Source organism: Lynx canadensis, chromosome A2 (assembly GCF_007474595.2).
Source record: "Lynx canadensis isolate LIC74 chromosome A2, mLynCan4.pri.v2, whole genome shotgun sequence".
Classification (NCBI taxonomy): Eukaryota; Metazoa; Chordata; class Mammalia; order Carnivora; family Felidae; genus Lynx; species Lynx canadensis.
Window position 1 is genome coordinate 91,430,482 of NC_044304.2, and position 21,231 is coordinate 91,451,712.

Genomic DNA, 21,231 nt, shown 5'->3' on the forward strand with positions numbered 1-21,231 from the left:
TGGCAATTGTCATCAGAAGCTTTGCATTCTTGAAGTAGCTCAGGGGTTTCATTGGTCATGTGAAAAGGGGAAAGCAAAATTATTAGTTCTATTGTGTGCAATTTTCTGCCACCTACTGATGCAAATTGGTATTTCATGTTTTTGCAATCTTGGAAAAAAATTACTTTTCAGAAAATATGAAATCTAAACTTCTCCTATTGCTAATGAAATTACCTTTGCTTTAATAATTAGAATTAAAATACTTATTTCTTTATATCATTTCTTATTTTTATGAAATTCTTTTGAGATTTCACTGTTTTTTTCCGTTTCTGAATATTTGTACTTTGCATATTCACTAAGGAAAAATACCAATCTTATTCATACAACTGTATCCTCTTCATAAATAGTTTGAACATAAATGATGGAAGTTTTAATGCTACTAAACTTATTCAGAATATGTTTAAGAATAGAAAGAGAATGTCTAAGTTTTAATACAGGAATTAAATTCATGAATTTCATATTCTATTTGAAACTCAGAGATGGATGTAGGACGTGAGAATTCATTTCCTCATTAATCCTTCCAATTAAACTTTCTACCCCTTCTCCAAGCCTTGGAGTGAAGGAATGGCAGGAATAGGCAATGAGCAATACTCACTTGGAACTGATAGACCACTCACGTAATCACACTGAGGCAATAAAATTAAAACATACTGAATAGAAAAATTCTGGAGCTTATTCTCTCCCCCACTATCCAGTGGTTTGAAGAATGAAAAATCATAAGTAACAAATTGGAACTTTTACTCTCATGAGCTCATCATTAAACCAAGATACTTGGGGTGCCTAGGTGGCTCAGTCAGCTAAGCATCTGACTTTAGTTCAGGTCATGATCTCACGGTTCATGAGTTCGAGCCCCGCATTGGTCTCTGTGCTGACAGCTCAGAATCTGGAGCCTGCTTTGGATTCTGTGTCTCCCTCTCTCTCTGTTCCTCTCCCATTCATGCTCTGTCTCTCTCTGCTTCCAAAAAATAAGTAAACATTAAAATTTTTTTTAAAAAAGCCAATATATGTATTGGACTAGATAGGCAGAGGAAGATGCTACAAATGAAAGCAATATGGAAACATGCTTGATCTAGGAGGAAGGAGCCCACTACTCAGTTGCTTGGCCTTTCTAACTTGTCTTCAAAATACTAAAACTTAATTAGGTCATGATAGAAAGTTAAAAATTAACTCTTTTGAGTTCTGGTGTCTTAACTACTATACCATCTAGGACACATTTTTAAGATCATGTGTTTTAAAACTCGTGTAATTTTGTTTTAGTGAAAAACAGAGACTAAACTTTGAACAAAGTATTTCCAGTGTACAGTTTCAGTAAGTAGTGGTAAATTAGAAGGTCCATAACAGCTGTGAATTAACTCACTCTAATATTTTACATACATGATGACATAAAATGTTCTAGGGTCCAGTTATGTTCTCCTATTTGAAATTCTTAGGAAGAGCTTTAGTTTGCAGGTATAGATTCCAAAAGGAATGAATTATGATTTTTATTTCTATGGAAGCACAGTTAGTTTATATAAGTAAGTTGAGTAAGATTGACTTTAGAGCATTACTAAATGTTAAATATGGTACAATTGATATTGAGAAGACAGTTATTTTTCTAATAACTGAAGCTTATTTATGCTTTTAAAAATAGTTATTTGAAAATATTGTCACTAATCCATTGGTATCATTTCTAAAGATGAAGTGAGGAGTGTGTGTGTGTGTGTGTGTGTGTGTGTGTGTGTGTGTAAAGAGAGAGACTGTATTACTCATTTTAGTTCTGCAATTCAAAATCCTTTGTAGAGACCTTTCGATGAGTGTTAGAGCTTTTATGTTTAGTGCTCTATCTGAAAGTACTTCCATAGGTAACTAATTCTTTTTTTCCCCCCTTTTCTTCTTGTCCATGAAAAGAAATTATCGAGAACAGAGGTATGTGATGAGAATAACCTGAACATATAACTGAAAAGCTTAAATCCTGTTAGCATCCTTGGAATTTATACATGCAGTTATAAATCAGGTTGACTTTGTTTTTGTGTTGAAATGATAAAGCAATCTTGTTTTTCATGACCTTGAAATGATAATTTTAATAATGGTGCTGAGGAATGTATTACTTTAAAATAGACCTATTGTTAATTTTATGGTTCTTTCATCCAACAATACTACAGTAATAGCAGTTACTTGTATTACCTTTATAGTAATATATGTGGAATTGAATTTTTTTTCCATCTAAAACGAACTTCCTCTATGTTAAGGAACCACTTGTGTTTACGTTAATTAATTGGCTTTTCTTCATCTTTTAAATAAGCTTATTGCCTAGTACTTTATAAAGGAATTTATTTGTTATTTGTTACTGTTGTTATATTAGTAAGTTCCATTCATAAATGATAACATTTCTGTGGGCACAGTGTTGGGTTCAGGAGAATGTCCTAGTACTTAATGGGCCTGATTATCTCTGCCTAAGAAAATATTTTTGTACTGATTAGGTAATTGCCTAGGTAAAGAAATGATTTGCATTATTAGAATCTCAGATTGTCTAGTATCCTTTTTTTATAAATATAAAAGCCCATAAAGTCAGGTACCCCTATTCATCATAACCTTAAAATCTGTGTTTAGCTAACAGAATAAAAAGAGATACAAAGCATTCATGCAGTTTTAAAAAAATGCCTATTTTTTCTAAATCTAAATTAGTCCATATTGAGATATCTCCTTCACTTTTCACATTTAAAAAATTATTAATGTTCTTAGCTGTTGATACAAAAAATTATTTATTTATTTATAAAAATTTTTAATGTTTATTTTTGAGAGAGAGAGAGAGAGAGACAGAGCGCAAGCAGGGGAGGGGCAGAGACAGAGGGAGACACAGAATCCGAAGAAGGCTCCAGGCTCTGAGCTGTCAGCACAGAGCTGGAAGCGAGGCTCAAATCCCCTGACCACGAGATAGTGACCTAAGCTGAAGTTGGACGCTTAACTTACTGAGCCACCCAGGCGCCCCAATAAAAACATTTAAATATCCTGGAAATAGATGAGCCAGACCAGGTCTTGCACATCACATAGTACTAGTTTTGTGCTGAAGATATCTATGCAGGTTCCTACATAACTCTCCCCACTGTTCCATTAAATGTCAGAGGCAGATTGGAAATAAGAAGTAATAAATGTGGTAACACCTTTTCACTCCCCAACCAGGTTTCATTTTTTCATTCGGTTTCCTTCCATGTTATAATTTAAAATTCCTAGAAGACTTTAGCCATTAGTATAGTCTCTATAAATGTGCTCACAAGGCAGATCTTGGTCAGTTAGCATAGATAATAGAAAATATTCACCTTGCTCTGGGTAACTAACTCATCATTAATGTAAAAGGTAAACCTAAACAAAATTAATTAAGTTTTAAAAACTAGATTTCTTTTTGATATGTTTAAAATTCTAGTGTCTGGAACTACAGGAGAAGAGCTGGAATCATTTAAGCTTTCTATTGGGTAGAATTTGATCAGTCACATTGGAATCTAAGTTTGGTGGATTTCTCTAATGAAAAATAAAATTAGACTAATAAGATCAAATATTGATGACCCAGCCTCATTTCCGTAGTAGCTAAGACTCTAATTTAATATTGCTAGCTATATAAGATAGAAAGTAAAATGTCACTACTGTGTAACATAAGCAAACCTAAACCAGTGCTCTAAGACACATTCTCACCAAGAGTATTATCCAGAATTAGGGATTGCCCACAGTACAAAAAATTATTCATAGGCAAAACTGTGTACCAGTTTCTTATTCTATCTCAATATATGCTTAGGCACAGTTAACATTTTTACATTAAGAATTTTCGTTATGTGTCTGATAAAATTTCATGCCTCCTGGTATTACTGAGTCATCATTTTGTCGATCTGGTTACTTTTTTGGAATCTAGTTTATTATTTTGAGAGGTGTCACATCTTCGACAGATATTTATTTTATGTATTTTGATATGTTTCATCACAAACTTTATTTATTTATTTTTGCCCTGTCCATTGCTAATGAATCTTAGGCCTTGTATAATAATCCTCAAAGTGGAGAAGTAGCAAACAGTGGACTTTAGATCAGCAAGTCGTAAATGTATAAATATCTTCTGAAGGACTTTCCTTTTTGAGAATATTTGTCAATGGTTACAGAGCAGGTGGTAAGGTGAATGGAACAAAGCATGCATTAAGAAATTTATAGTCTCATAAAAATATTGTCAGGGATTCAAATAAAGATGTGTCCAGTTCTAAAAGATGCCAGGAAATAGGAATAAGAATTTTGAGTCATCCTTGCCTTTAAGGTAGGTTTTCCTCTGAGGTTCCATGGTGAGCGGACCAATTGGCAAGAAATCAGAAATCCACTTGCTAGGATGTGGTCTTGGGAAATCACTTAAACTTTCCACAACTTTAAAACCAGATAAAGTTCTTTGTAATCTATAAAGCATTATCACAAGGGAAGTTATTAGTATGTGGTCTCTGAAGGCTTTGTGTTTTTCTGATCTTCAAATAAAGGAGGTGGATGTGGTTATTCTCAAAGAGAAAGGCAGCATTCATGGATATGAATGAGACCCACACATACTGGTTGACCTGGTATAGGTATTCGTGAACATAAAGGTTTGCTTTGACACTAAATGCAAGACCATATTAAATATGTAGCTAGTTATCAGATTCTTACTAATGATAATGGCTCAGAAATGCCATTGGGCATAACTTTGAAATTTTTGGAGAGGTCAGGCAAGTACTTCTGTGAAGGAGCTTGATAACTTGGCATGATAGGTTTAATAGCAGGTCTGGCAAAAAGATGTGAAGCAAACCCATTGTTTTCTTTTTGTTCACAAACTGCTTAATAAAAAATAGAACCCTATTCTGGGACACAGTAGAGGCAGAACCCAATACATGAATGATATTACTTTAAATCTGCTAATGTTACCTTGTGAAGGGTAGAACCATGTAACCTAGGAGCCACCGAGAGTTCTTATACATCATGTGGTTGGATAGATGGCTATTGATCTTTTTCTTTAAAATCTTCAGGGAAGAAGACTTCCATAATATTTTCAGTTGATGCTATCACTTACATTTTTAGCATAATTGTTTTAGGATTTAGCCGCTGTATACTTTTTTTTTTTTTTTTTAGGTTTTATTTTTAAGCAATCTCTACACCCAGCAGGGGGCTCGAACTCATAACCCCGAGATCAAGAGTCTCAAGCTTCACTAACTGAGCCAACTAAGTGCCCCAGCATCTGTATACTTTGTAACAAGAATTACAAGTTTGAGCTTTAGTTTTCAGATAGGTTTGCAAAGAGCAATAGAATAAGAAAACATTAATCTGAACTTGGATTTATGAGACATCCATAGTGAGCTGAAATATTTTCTTCCTTTGTCTGAAATGAACACACATCATTATAATTAATGTGAAATAGAATAAATAACTAGATCATATCTTCCTGATCTATTCCTTAAGCAGAAACCCCTTTCCCCACTTCTTTTCTCTCTCATCCTTTTTAACCAGTTTATTTTCTGCTTGTGAACCACCCTCCCTCATTTTTTTCAAACCTATCTTAATTTGTTTTTACATTATTATTATTACTATTATTATTATTATTATTTCGGTAACATTCATGCATCTGTCAATGTGACTTGGTACACATTACACAATATTTCTTAAAACAGTAAAGTAACAATTCCAATATCAGACAACCCAGGTACCAACAAAACATTGGAGAAATGCCTCCTTCAGCATGAAGGTTAAGACTTATTTTTTCTCATTTTGAATCTGTGTAAGGATTATTAAATTAAATATTATGGTTCAATGGACCCTTTAAAGAAATACCAGATTTCCCTCATAAGAGGGCTCCTTCTTGAGGAAAAAGAATTTAGTTAAATAAACTTTTATTTTCTTTGGGGCATTATTTATAAAAATTCATGCGCATGTCTACAATATTTGCATGTAATGTGGGAAACATGAGATAATGTTCCCATTACAAAACTTGGCACTGGTCAGGCCACCTAATGTAGTAATCACTTCTTGATTCAAAATTCCATGAAATGAGCAAAATTTAAGAAGAAAGTCACAAAGACTAGAAAAATAAATTCAGTTAAAAATTTTTAAAGAATCATTTAGCTGGTCACTTATGATCTTATGTAACAAATGATGAAATATTATTTCATTGATCATGGGGACCTGATACTCTCTATCTTCACTAAAGTTTGAGCAAGAAGAAATCAGTTTGTTATAATCTGTTATGGATATTGATGAAGGATAAATTTCTGGACAGTGAAGAATGTTAAATATTATTCTTAAGAGATTTAACAAAATTCTTAATTTGTAATTAACATTTTCATTCACTTAATATGTGAAGAAAGTTACATGCATTCCTTATGGAATTGTAAGGAGAATGCAGAGTAGCGTCTATATTTTGGAGTCTTCCTAATAGAGGTAGGTAAGAATCTAATCTGCCCATCACGATAAAAACAAGGCCATGCCCCAGAAGTTCATTGTACTTGAACTTCCTTCCAGCCCCTTGACTGAAGCCCACAGTTTATGATATATTTGGCATTTAGGAGTTTTGTGCGTTGTGTGATAGATGACCATGCACTGCAGAGGAATTATGTTGAAGGAGTGGTAAAATGTGCAGAGTTAAAACAACAACAACAACAAACCAACAACAAATCTAAGCCCATCCATCATGAGAGACAGTCCATTTAAGCCTGCATGATCAGCTAAGTGAGCCCTGGGTAAATGCACAAATGCTAGAACCATGTAAAGAGAAGGTAATTTAGGGGATAGATTAATGGGAAAATTTAAGTGGATTTGGAACTTGTCTTTTTTTAATTTGTAGTGAGTTACATCTCATCAACTTATACAGATGATCATTAAAGGTAATAATGATGAAAAGGATTTAACCATAAGGATTATTATTGGAAATGTGATATTGATGGATGTTCCTTGGTATTCTTTTATAATATTAATATCCAAAAGGAAAGTTTCCTCCCTGAGACGATATACAGAGCTCTGCTTTTATTGAGATCAATTTTTTTGAGCATTGATAGAATATTTTACTCATAGGAGGCAAGGCAGAAAATGTGATTCCAGAGATTAAAGATCTCTTGAATAAGAATATATATCATTTGTCCTGTATTACTATATTTTTATAATTTTTTAATGTTTATTTTTGGGAGAGAGAGAGAGAGAGAGAGAGAGAGAGTGCACATGAGTAGGGGAAGGGCAGAGAGAGGGAGACACAGAATCCAAAGCAGGCTCCAGGCTTTGAGGTGTCAACACAGGTCTTGAAACAAAGCTTGAACTCACAAGGAGGTTCCAGGCTCTGAGTTGTCAGCACAAAGCCCAACATAAAATCATGACCTGAGCCAAAGTTGGATGCTTAAGTGGCTGAGCCACCCAGCCACCCCTGTCTTATTAACACTATGAATATGGGGAAATTGTCTTATTTCTTATAAAAAATTAATGTTTCGTAATATACTGGGAAAAAGAATAAAGGTTATAATTATGAGCTGAAGTCACGTAAGGGGTTAAAAATATTTTGAAGGAATATGTGTCACAGAGTTATAGGTAAAATTAGTCTTACATACAAATTTAATGAGAAATTTGACTTTCTTTGAAGGGGAGGATCACATAAATTATTATATGTGCTTTGTATGGGTTGAAAATTTAATTTATGGAGGTGTGTGAGTATATAGGATTGAAAAAATATGAGAGAAGTATTCAGTCATTCCGAAGAGCGAATGATCCAGTATTGTAAACATTTTAAACAGAATGGGAATTAGTATAAGCAAGGCAAATATCTGAAAGTAGCATTTTTTAAAAATAGAATTTAGGAGTGCCTGGGCGGGTGGCTTAGTCGGTTGAGCATCCGACTTTGGCTCAGGGCATGATCTTGCGGTCTGTGAGTTCGAGTCCCGCGTCGGGCTCTGTGCTGACAGCTCAGAGCCTGGTGCCCATTTCAGATTCTGTGTCTCCCTCTCTCTCTGCCCCTCCCCCGCTCATGCTCTGTCTCTCTGTCAAAAATAAATAAACATTAAAAAAAAATTTTTTTTTAAATAGAAAAAGAATAAAATAGAATTTAGCATCAGCAAGTAACCAAGGTAAGCATGGTAACTAAGGAAAGACCAAGTAGGAAAAGCAGTTAGCAACTGTGGCCTTCGTTGGATACCTTTTTAAGTATATTCTTTTTAAAATTCTCAATCCAGCACCAGTTTGTGGCACCTCCCACAATGATTCTGAATGGAACTGAATCAAGTTTTGGATGCACATGGCTGTTTGCGGTCCATGCACTGGCCGATGATTGGTTATTGAGATTGAGTGGTCCGTTCTATAGTTTTCTACCCTCCTCCCTTAGGAAAAGTAATAAAAATCTGTTTTAATCGTAGTTAATTCAAAATCAGAGCAAGTGGGGTCAGTAATAGTACAGAGTAAGTAGATCTTCCTTTGTTGTAATCCTTCTATGGTGGAGACAGAGAACTGAGGTCACCCACCAACTCCCTATAAATATCTTCCTATAGTCTCAACAAGAATTGTTTTCAACCCCTTCTTCCTCTTGCTAAATCATCTTCCTTCACATATTCTCCTGTTGCAGTTATAGAATTACATTGTTGATTGATGTTTGAATCTCTTTCAGTTTCTTCATATTCCTCTTAAATGAACAGTAAAACTCCAAATTGAACAGATTAATAAGAATTTACTTGGATTAAATTATAGACATGGCTTAGAAATTAATCTGTTATTTGAAGACCAGTTAAGGTTACATTATATCACATTTAGAAATCATAAATAGTTTATTCATGACAGTAAACAGAAGAAAAACAAAACTATGCCTTATGAGGGGCAGGGACTGTCTGTCCCGACATGTCTCCTTCAGCACTATTTATTTATTTATTTATTTATTTATTTATTTATTTATTTTCAGACAAAACCGCAGTTAACATCTTGAAGTATAATAAAGTTACAATGAAAAACCTCATCTTTCCATAGCTTTCCCCTGAAGCAATGCTTTATTCATCCAGACTGTAAAGACTTAAGCGATTGCATTTCTGACCTTGGCAGTTAGAATGACTTACTTAAACTTGTCACATTTATTAATAATCTTATGTGTTGTTATAGATTTGGTTCATGTAGATCATTACCCCTACCTCTTTTTTTCCTAAAATAATATTTGTATATGTCTGTGTTCATGTGTGTGTCTTGTTTTCTGACTCTGAAATGTTTATTATGCCTTAGACAGTTACCCCAGGGAGATTATGTAAAAAAGCCTGGAGATGGTGACTCTTTTTATAGCGACATTCCTCCCGGAATCAGCACAAACTCAGCATCTAGTTCTAAGAAGAGGTCTGCTTTTCTGTCGCATTTTCAGATTTCTGCCTGTTCCATCACACATTATTCCATTAGTCAGAACATTTCATTATTTTGCAGCAGGTTTGATTACTTCTTCCTTCTTTCTTGAATGTTAACAAATAGTATCCTTTGTTCTTTGATTACTGTGCTTCAAAATGCCATATGCTCAGAACCACTCAAACAAATCAGGCCAGAAATCAAAACAAAACTGAACTAAACGAACAGCAATCCTAAATCTATATAGAAATCATAGGGTTTTTCAATCTTGCTCTTATATGGCTTGAGAAACTATTCATAGTATGTGATAATATTTTAAATGGTGAGCTTTATGTCATGTTTGGTAGTCAAAGAAAAAGGTTACTGTCATGCTTCCGTAAAGCAGTTGTTAAGTTGGTAATATAAGTGCTGCGTTGAATATTTAAAAATTTTAAATATACCAAAGCTAAGCTTGCTGTGAAAAAAAAAAAAAAAAGATCGCTTTTCTGTGAATTGTATATTTGAATATTATGATTTTGCCTTTTATTCCTGGAATGATTATTTCTAGACTTTCTAATTTAGAGCTTGGTTGCCAAATTAATTTAAGTATATTTAAATATATTTGCCTGAGTTTTATAATAGGACAAATGGGGTTAATATATTATTTATATGTTTTAAACTTCAATCTTATATTCTTTATCCAGGATCTTAAGATGTATAAGACCAGTTAAAATTCTGCATGCTTTATAATTGCTTAATAAAATAAACTGGTAGAAGAAATAAATAGTTGGAATGTTTTAGGAAATTAGACCTCCATTCACATTCAAGAAAGCTAAAATACTCCTGTGGAAAAGTTTCTTTAATATTGTTGGTGTAATATATAGAAAAAAAAATTTTGATAGCCCAGTACATTACTTTGGGCACAGTACTTTGTAGACTGAAGTGGAAATTTCTAGTTTGTTTAGAAGAAATGTGATCTCTTCTGGAATTCTAAATAAGTGAATCATCTGTAAAAATTCTGCAATGGATTTCACTCAGTAAACAATCACAAAGGAGAAAAGAAAGAATCAGTAAATCTGGGAACTCTTCTTTATGTAGAACTATCTTAAGCATGAAGGATTGTTTTTACTCAGATAACATAGCTTAGAGCAAAAGTAAAAATGCTAGTTTTTGCAAAAGGAGTACAAATCTATAAGATGGCCCAAATTTTTATTTTTTTTAACATATTGGGAATTTTTTTGGCTAAGAGAATAAGATCTAAATTCTGCCTGTATATAAATATTTTCTTGGTCACATATTTAATTTTAAATTAAATAAGATGGTAAATAAGCAGAGAAATCAATGTATTCCAGTAGAATTTCTGTTGTCCTTCTGTACAAAATAAGATTCATTCTATAATTAGCAAATTTACATTGCAAAAATCCTAATTTGGGGAATTAATATGTAATAATTGTGCTGAGTTCCATTTATTTTCATTCATCTGTAGAAGATTCCTTTTAAAATAGACGTTTATTAGTGAATAACTGGAATGACGTATGGAAAATATTTTAAGCATAGTGCTATTTTCTAATATATCTCAAGAAGAACTTAAAATATTGACTTGAATAATTCCCAGATTTTAGAAAAATGGGTTATGACTTTTAAGCATTTAAAAATGGTATCAAATTATGTAACTCTTCCTAAGTATATATAGTTTGTCAAAATACTTTTCTTATGTGGTAGGTGTATGAATTTTGCTTCTGTAGACAGTTTATTTAAGATGGCAGGACACAGATAGCACAAGGGCATCATGGTACATGGGCTTTGTGAGAGATACTTCCAGCATAAACATGTGATTTAGTTCAGTTATTGGACAGTTAACTAACAACACTACATTTTGAGGTGGCCGTATTTGTGGGGAAAATGCCAATTCTCAGAAAATAGTTTTATTGTTTAAAAAAACCTGAATGTTACTTTGGTAAAGGTTGACTAGGTTCAGTTGAACAGATCTTAGTGAAATCTCTTGGAAGTCCATGTTCTCATAATATTTGAATGAAAACCATTGCTTTACAGTTAAGAAACATCTATAGTGGGACCCCATTATAACTCTTCTGCTCCAGTTATATAGCTGAAATATGTAGTGAATTTGCTATATGTGGTTGCTGGCAATGTGATTGGCTTGCACTGTGTGCTGATACTTTTCAACTATAAACTATTGTAATGGGGTTCCATTGTATTTGACTTTTCTTACATTGAATGTTGTGTAATTCTGCCTTCTTCATGAAGACTTTCATGTTCTCTTCATTCTTTCATTTCAGATTTTTTTCTTTCTTGATTTATTTAATGCACAATAGTGCTTAGAGATTTTGCTTACTGATTTTAAAGCATTCACTTGATTGTATTTTTGAACAGTATATATACATTTTCAATTTCAGGTCTAATGGGCTTTCTCATTCTTGGAGTGAAAGGATCCCAGACACAAAACACATTTCAGACATCTGTGAAAATGGACGACCTCGAAGTAACTCTTGGCAAGGTAGAGGGCGTCATTTTGAACAGCTAGTGTGTCTGTTTGCAGAACCCAAATTTTACATTTTGTGGTTCTTGGTTGTAAAGATTTGTTCTTTCCTGTAAGCTCTTTAGCTCTTCTCCCAACAGAGATGAGGGCATTTATTATGAAAGTCCGTGTGTTTTTTTCTTGGTTGAGAAATGATGGGATTCACTAGTACCAGGGCTCTGGACAAACTCAGAAGGCTGTATGTGCTATACAGCCCTGTGTTCTGGGTGGGACTGTCTGGGAATATTACCACTTGAAATACTGTGTGATTAAACATATGGCAGTTGTTCATTTATATGCGAATCTAGCCATAAACCATCTTTTTCAGGTAACCTGGGAGGCAACAGAAAGAAAATCAGAGGCAAAAGATTTAGACCTCGGTCTAATTCAACTGAGTAAGTCTACACCTCTAATGGAAAAAGGCATTCCAAGGTCCTATGCAATTAGTGTGAAAAGTTAATTAACAAGATCATCAAAGAACTGTAAACCATGCCTCTGGTCTTGGTTTTGTCTTTTTAATTCCTTTTTGCCGTTTTAAAATTAACCATGGCTTTTCTCTTTTACATAGGCATCTCCGCAACTGTGCCCAAACCAATATTCACTGCTAGCGGGGTTCCCACCCTCGCTGCAGGCTTTTTCCTCCAGTAACCTGCCATTGTGGTGTCTTGGTTCCTTTTGAAGGGAATTTTGATAACATTCCTTTCTTCTCATCACCCGGGGTCCAGCCATTCCAGAGGGGTCACCCTTCCTCTTCCCAGTATTCACACAGCCTAGAAGCATCAGGGGGAAATTCCCACCGTCCTTGAGCATGATACTGCTCCCAGTGTGAAACCACCGCTCCGAGGGCTTCATGGCTGCAATCTAAGCATTCTCTCAGACTAATGGAATACACTTCCCTTTTAAATCTTCCTTCTGAGGACATTTAAAAGGGCACTTACCCAAAACTTGCTCTTTAACGGAATCATTGTCACTAAGTGCAACACTGTCCGTTTTAAATGATAGCCACACATTTTTTTTTTAAGTGGGGGGTGGGATCACAAGTTACATTTAAAGTTACTTCTAATGAGGTAAACACCATGCACTGTTTTTGTTTGTTTCTTCACTTAAGAAAGTACAGCAAAAGTAAGCTTCCTCAAACCTGACGTCGAGGAATAAAACACACCCTTGGTATGCTTCTGGAACTTCCTTGCCACCAGGTTTTCATTAACCGTACTTTTTTGACCTACCTAAAGTTTTTTTTTTTTTTTTTAACTTATTTCTCACTATAGTGCTAGTTATTGTTTTCAGGATCACTATTGCTTCTTCATGCCTTAATACTTTAAAAATCTGAATAGCAGGTATTTGTTAACTGCTTGTCAGAAACTTATGTTAGCTTTTCCATCATATACCCTGCCTTTTTCAGTCCAGGAATAATAACAGTGCCCTGAAATTTGGACCTTCCTGCTGATGGTATTGTCTTGTAAGTGGCTTGTCAAAGTTTGCTAGAGGACACTTTACCTTAGAAACAAAATATAGGTTTAAGTGATACCATTGCATGGTCCAGAATGGCATCATAGAATTCCATCATAAATAACTAATCTGTTAGAGTTTATCTTAAACATTTCCCAAAGCGCTTGGATGCTTTAAGGGCTCATTGTGGATAAACTCTTCTTGGAATGTTGTTTGATTTGTTTTGCATGAGGTCACCTGGTAAGAGCTCCTTAGCTCATCTCAGTTGCTCACAAGAATACAGATAAAACTGTCAAGTGTTCTTCAGAACTTCCTTTGTGTGCTGGTTAGCGTTTTAATGGTATTTCCTATAATAAGGCTTTGAAAACTCCCAAGTGGAAATAGATCAACATCATAGTAAAGCTATGTGTTTAGGACCCAAACAGCACTTGGTGTTTAGCAAGATTCATACAATATTTGCTAGTGCAGTCACTTATTTTGAAAAATTTTTCTGTAGAATTCCCGCTCATATCATATGATAAAAATTATAATACTAGATAGCCCTTAATAAATCTCTTGCCTGTGAGATAACGCTATAATATTTAATAAGACATCATAGTGGAATCACCTTTGTGAGAAAAAGTAGTAATGACTCCCTCAGATTTTTCACTTTCTGCATTTGGGTTACATGACTCATATTAATTAAATGGAACCAAGCCTGTGAAGTTTACCACTATTCTCACATACCTTGTTGTATGGGCACTATATACATACATATTTTGTTTTTTCTTAAAAGGAATCCTAATACGTAGCATCTTAGGAATTACATTGACAGTCATTTTTTATACCTTTCCATATTCGTTAAATAATCCCTCTTGCTTCTGATACAACAATATAATTTGTGGGACTATAAGAGGAGCAGAATGACCACAGACAAACATACCTTTTTTTTATTTTTTAGGTTAAAAGCTATCATCAGGTTCATTATTTCCACATCCCCTTTAGTACCCATCATCCCCAGGGATGATAAAACATCAGGACATGAATTAAAGCATTCACCACAAATGCATACCCTACTAATTAACAACATAAAATGTCCTTGTTTATTGTATTGTTTTGACACTCAACGTTTTTGCATCTTCCTCACTGTTGTACATGCTGTGAAAAGAAGGTTTTGGCTTAGACTTTGTATTATATATTGTGTTTTTACAGGAGGGAGCCCCAAGCACCTGAGCCTGGGCACTCCCTCGCCCAGACAGTCCCATCCCAAGGCATAAGCCCAGGGGGCTCTGACAGCCCCCAGACAGGGAGTCTGGATCACAGGTCAGTCTCCACCTGCCCCTTCATTCTGGGCTGCCACTTAATCTCCCTCCTAGTCCCTTCCTTGGCTGAGAACGGGGTCATTTGATCTCTGACTGACCCCCGATGTCTGCTTGGACATGGTCCTGGTCCAGCCAGCACAAGCTAATTTTCCTCTGCCTTTCCATCCTGGAGAACACAAAGAGCTCTCCTACCCTGTCTAACGCATTTTTTTGCATGTTGCGCTACAAGCCAAGTCAAGCCACATAGGCAGGTTTATAGCGGTTTGATAAACTCTCATCACTTCCACCACCGCCACCTAGAGATGCTAGGAAGCCCACTTTGAAGACACTTTAACGGGCAGATCCCCAGAAGGAACAACCTTTGAGAGCTCTCTTCAGTGACCTCTAGTGAAGTGATCACAGCCTTCTGAGATGCTCCTTGAAATGGAAGAAAAGGTCCATCATGTACAAGCCAAGCCATGTAGCTGTAGGTATCATGGAACAGCCATGGCGTCAGTCCTTTGAGCTTCTAAGATTGTCAGTGAAAGGAACACACGTCTCCTCCTGGAAGCTGCCTGTGGGTGACTCAGTTTGCTGTGTGGCTATGTTTCACCTGATAACAGCTGCATGGGCTTTTTCTACGGTTTTCCCCAGGCCAGAGCATTCACTAGCCTTCATCTGTGGCTGCACTTGCTTTTTGACATTTTCTTTTTGTTCAAAGTCTCGGTGGAAATTTTTATGCAAGTTTTAATTGGCTATCTCTGTGAAAAGTGCAAGTTGGCAATGATTGTGGCTAAAGGCAAAACTAGTGTGAAATTGTTCCTGAGTCAGGGAACACTGTCTTAGCAAAAATGGTCTTATAGCCATAAAAGGCAACCAAACCCTTCTCTTAGGAGGGAACTTCATTGGTTATAGCTAAAAATGAGGAAAGGACTATGGAAAAAGTAATCTACTTTTGTTTATATGTCTGGAAATGTCATGATTTAAGTGTATTTACAAACTGAAACCAAACATGGTAGAAAGAAGCAAAGTTTAACCCCAAATAGTGTATTTTACCTTTCCCTTGGTTTGTTTCCAAATGACTTGCAAAATTTGATGGAGCTTGCATCTTCGTTATCTATAGTATCTCTAGGAGTTACTTTTTAAATGAGAAAACTCAGTAGAACCTGCAGATGATTCCAACACTGAATTTGTTGAATCTGTATTTATTTTACAAGGGCACATTCTAAAGAGGATGTGTTTTTGCTTGGCTCCCTGAGTAAAAATCAAAGAAAACTCTAGTGGGGGGGGGGGCGGGGGGAAACCCCCCAAAAACAAAAACAGACTTGGACTCCCAGTTTTACCACCTTTTTACATTTTCCTTTGCACAGTAATTCTGATGGAGACTTTGCCAGATCCATCATGGAAATGCTAATTAAGGTCATTAGTATCCTCTGGCAGTCACTCACACAAGTTCATGATCAGACACTCAGAAGGCAACTTCTGAGGTCCATTTGCTAATGGAAACATGAACACTTTAGTCTGGAGTGCATGAAGAAAAGGAAGGAGTTTTGCAGCTGCAACTAAAATTGCGGAGCCCAACTTAAAGGTTGTGCAGGCCTGTTTGGACCACACTTAATGTGTTTTGGGGTTCCAGGATCAGAAGAGCAGGGGCCCTGTCTGCTCTTGATAGAGCCGGCTGAGGCACCTATCTTTTGTTAACTCCAGCGTAGGATCTGCTGTCTGGAGTGAGACCGCGAGACCAAGGCCTTGTAAAGTCTTTTTTTCATACTGGAAAGAGAACTTTGCTCCTTTTAATTGTTCTTGGGGCATTATATACCCAAACACCAGGTTGGAATTGCAGCCATCTGAATATTCTCAAAAAGCATCGTTATCATTTGAAAACCAAGGAACCAAATGAGAGGTGGCCTGGAAAAAGCCACTTTGGAGGTGGGTGAATGAGATTACTGACAGTACTATGATTGGAAGGCCGCTTCTGATCCACTTGGGGAAACCACTGGAAAGATTTTCCCTGCAATGTTGAATACATTCTAGAATGCCTCGAGCCTTGTTGTAGCTGAGTTTATTCTCATGTCATTGTACAGACTGCCTCATAATCACCCAACATCCATCCTGGTTTATTTGCCATAGTCACTTGCATTTGGAGGGTGAAGAACATCCTTGCTAAGCTTGTGCTGTGTATTTTCAGATTTTCTATCTTGTTCTGCTTTCTTTGTTCCTTCCATTGCTTTCTGCAGGTATTTAAACCCATGGTTCAAAAGAGACTATAATGTAGCTAAGTGGGTAGAAGATGTGAATAAAAACACTGAAGGACCATACTTTAGGTATTTTATAAATTAATTTTATATCCTTTTCAAACTCTCCCAGCACATACAAATACTGTAGTGTGACTGGCTCTCTATCTTGTATCTCCCAATACAAGTTCCCATAGGTGGAAAGGGTCCTTGTTTATTTGCTGCCTTTTGATCTCTGTTTCTGGCTTCGTGAGCAAGTCTAGTTTTTTGTTTTTTGTTTTTTTTTTTTTTCCTGAATGTTTCAAATGAAGCCATTTGAAAGGGTTGCCGTTTAGTGCATGTCCCCATCACCATCTTGAGCTTTTTTAGTAGCTTTATCTTCATTTTATGCTATGTAGTGTTCTGTGGGCATGAAACATACTTTCCACTAATAAAGAAGCACTATTAACCTGAACAATTTAATGTCTAGAATTTAGCAGTTTCATAGTGCATTTTTCCTACTTACTGCCTTAAGAGTGCATAGTGCGTACGAGAAAAGGGAAAACATGAAAAGAAACTAAATGAAATGCAGTGGAATTTTACTTCGAGTAAAACCAGTGATTTAATGGGACTTAAAATTATCCAGAGAATCTTGACCACAAGAGAGTAGATTGGATGAATTTACGTTTCATTTTCAGTACAATCGTTTGCTCCCAGACAAGGGCAGTGCTGAGAAGTACTTTACAGATTTGCAACAAAACATTCAAGGCACTTTTTATGCTAGTAGAATGCTTGTTGTATAACACTTCAGACAGAGCAGGAAGCAGACTGAAAACATGTTCTTGGTTCACAGAAGAGCAGAGTATCCCTACATTTTAGAAACTCTAGAATTTACTCAATCCACTGTAGCTCAATCTAGCGTCAGAGGTCAGAGAGAATTTCCAAGAGCTCTTAATGGCATTTTTTCACTCTTTCTAATACCAAAGTGATTTCCTAGAGGTAAATGTCCAGTTTATATCTGACTATTTTGTGGACAACTAATGTAAAGAAGAAATATGGACTCAATTACGACCTCTTCTGAACACAATTAGCTTTCAGATTACTTTTTGCCATGACTTGGGTCAGCATTTAATAGATATCAAAATATGTACGTGTGTTTAACTCTCAGCACCCATATAAGGTGGACTTTCTCTTCCAGTGTACCATTTAGTTTAGACATGTATAGTTTGAGAAAATGATTAGACCTACTTGCATTTTATTTTGATCCATACATTTGCATATGCCCCAAGGAAAGCATAACCCTGCCTGCTCACAACAATATATCCTGCTTTTATACCCCATCTTTCCCTTCTGCCCTGTTCCTCTGCTTTTACCACTTTCTCACACTGAACCTCATACACATACACTCACATTCAAACATCCCACCCTCACCTGTAGCTCTCAAGATGGCCAGCGTCAGGAAGACAGGTAAGATTATTTTGAATGTTATTTGGAATCTTGGCTCACCTGCAGTCCTATTTCTCCTGTCTATCTTCCTCAGGCTTGTGGGCAGATTGTAATTTGTGTCAGCCATGGAACCCAAACAGAATGACTTTGGTCGCATATGGGCTAGGACTTTTATCCCTAAATGGACCTAGCATCTTTGCAACACTAATTTGTGAAATGGTACCCCGGAAGAGTTGTTTCACCTCCCCTGGGTCAGCTGAGTAGTTGATGTGGCTCCCAGAGAAGAGTTCACATTTCTTAAAATCAGCACCCAGGTCTGCCCAGAAGCTGCATGACTAAACGCAATTTGGATGGGGAAATGCTTAGCACCCCTGGTTGCACGTGCAAAGCTGCGAGGGCAATTTTAGAGGGTTTCTTTATCTCCTCTTTTAGAATTAGGTGTCACCTCCCACGGTGGATGGCAACATTATGAATTAATTATTAAAGTCCGTATTTGTATTTAAAGGCTAGATAAAATCCAGTGGAGGTTTATAATGTAACTCTCATTTTAGGATTAATAAGCATTATGTTGGTAGGACCTGAAAACCAATGCACAATTTTTGTGAAAGTCGTGAATAATCGAAGATGCCCCAGAGCTTTTAGCACAGTGATTCTAACACAACAGAGAGAATTTCATCCACCCTCCGTCCAAGCCAGTCCTTACATAGAGGGCCGAAGTGCATTCACACTTTGGCTTATGCTTTGCCAGCCCTGTGCTTAAGCTCAGATATGCGTCAACAGTCACCAAGTTATTTGGGATTCCCTCTCCTGCCAAAACACTGGTGGGGGCAAAGGTCATTTTATTAATCACCCATGTGGTGTGGGCTTTGTGGCATCCTTAATCAAAACGCAGTGGGGACTTTGTGAGTGCTACAAACTGGTCCAAAGTATAGACCAGCATTTAAAATACTACATCCTCATCACTATGAAGAGAAAAGCAAATGCCAAAAAGTTTTGAGTGATGCTAGTGCCTCAGCTGTGCTCCCTTACGCAGTTCTGTATCCGACACTGGTTGCTCAAATGGTTGCCAGCATACGCTCACGTCAAGCAGGACAAGAGCATTATCTCCCCATACCTACACCCTGGGGGCAGTTCTGTTGGTGACAGTGCTTTCCAAGCTCTGAGCAGGTATCTTTTCTCTGGAGTATTATGCATTTGATTACTCAGAGTCCCATGATCTTACGGAAAATGCAGTAGCTCTGAAAAGAAACCAGAAATAATTATCCTGTATTGAGTGCCTGCTATATACCTTTATCTCTTACCACATCATGATATTTGGGCATTCTTACTCCCTTTCTATGGATAGAGGAAACTGAGACACAACAAGTAACTCAGGGTAGCACAGCTAGTAAGTATAAGAATCAGAATTACCAGCTTGGCTGTGACTCCAAAATCTGTTCCCTTTCCACTTCTCTGTAATTACTTAAGAATAGCAGGGGGTATAGTGACTACTTAAATTCTATCCTAGGACACATTATAAATCCTTCTGGATTATATAAAATTTGCATCTGAACAAAGACAAGTGAGTAAGGGTGGACCCATGTCCCTCATACGTGACTGGGGTGGTTTCAGCCATTCCTGGAGGGCAGAACTGAGCTCAGCGTGGCCTTACAGACATGTCTACAAAAGGCAAGCCCAGCAAGTCTCCTGTGGCCCCAAGATAGACCACAATCCATGGGCACACAGGCACACATTCATTGTTTAGCCTTAAATGGCACCCATTAAGGTTATTATGGTTTTTTAAAATGCTGTAATGATAATCATTAACATTTGTTCAAAGATTACTTTCTAAGTGAATGAGCTGGGCCAGTGCCTGGTTTTCAGTAAATGCCAGATTGGAACTACCAGGCAAGTAGCCAGGGTCAGAAAAGACCGTGGAGGCAGAAATCTCTCTTTAGACATTTGTTACAAAATTTTAGTTTGCTTTTATTTCCCTAAGCTGATTTACCCCACCTTGTTCTCTGCTCTTATTCTGACTCCTGTTCTGGTGCCAAATAACCCCTCAAAATAATATGCTGTCACACACCACCCAACCTCCAGGACATGATGCCCCTTGCCCCTACTAAAACCATCCTGCTTGGCTTTTCTTCCCCTCAGGGTCAGTCCAAAGTGTCAGCTAGCTGGCGTATTCATGTGAGAGGAAGTATACATGCAATCTCTTGGGGGATCTGGAGAATATCTTATGTTTTGTTTTCACTCACCATTGGCTTTGGCCATGGAAAAATATTTGGAGGAAATATTCCAGCACCCCTCATTGGGATGGCCTGGTATGTGTGTCGAGCTGGTCATTTGGACTCATGGCCAAGTGAATGACTGGCATGACTGTGAAGCTATAAGCTAACAGCTCATGCTATGGACACATCCACACTGTAGCAAGTTAAGAAGAGGACTCATTTTGCATGTTCCCCTAAAGTAAACAAGATTTATTTCTTTGTGTACCTAACTAGCTTTCCTGAACTTGGGTTTCTTACCAGTAGTGATTAGGCTAAAAATCTGAACCCAGGTTAACATCCCTTATTTTAGAAATATGTATTTAAATATCTAAATACAAAAACTTATCCTCATTCTACACACACTGAATATGTTTCTTAAAGGTCATAGTCATATTGGCAGTGTTTTCTTAAAATTAAAAACATCCTTAATTTCTGCATTAGAAAAAAAAATGCAGTAGTAATACACTGCCTTAATAGTCTTTCGAAGGATTTGAAGTACTTGTATTCTTAGTTTTACCCATCTGCTCTGTAGTGGGGAGCATCAGCACTAGAGAAGTCAAATATCTGTGATATTGTGACTATTCACACTGCTAGAACATTAGACCAGTTCACACTGGTCCTGGACATTTCCCAAAACTAGAGGAAGTGTTAGGAGTTACAGATTAAAAGCAAGTTAAAGCAGTATTGATTCTTACAATTGAGCAAGAAGGGTCACTTGAATC

General features: G+C 36.5%; 1 protein-coding gene across 2 annotated transcripts in view; it reads left to right on the forward strand.

The window, feature by feature from the left end:
* The window catches only part of ADAM22 (ADAM metallopeptidase domain 22), a 108,451-nt gene that overhangs the window by 80,801 nt on the left and 6,419 nt on the right, over positions 1-21,231 (forward strand). Inside the window, exons 23-27 of one of the 2 annotated variants that reach the window (XM_032592395.1) lie at positions 1,927-1,944; positions 9,244-9,351; positions 11,748-11,848; positions 12,198-12,264; positions 14,510-14,620. In XM_032592395.1, coding sequence (XP_032448286.1) covers positions 1,927-1,944; positions 9,244-9,351; positions 11,748-11,848; positions 12,198-12,264; positions 14,510-14,620 — 405 coding nt within the window. The remainder of the gene's footprint in view (positions 1-1,926; positions 1,945-9,243; positions 9,352-11,747; positions 11,849-12,197; positions 12,265-14,509; positions 14,621-21,231) is intronic. The other variant, XM_032592394.1, reaches the window with a different exon arrangement.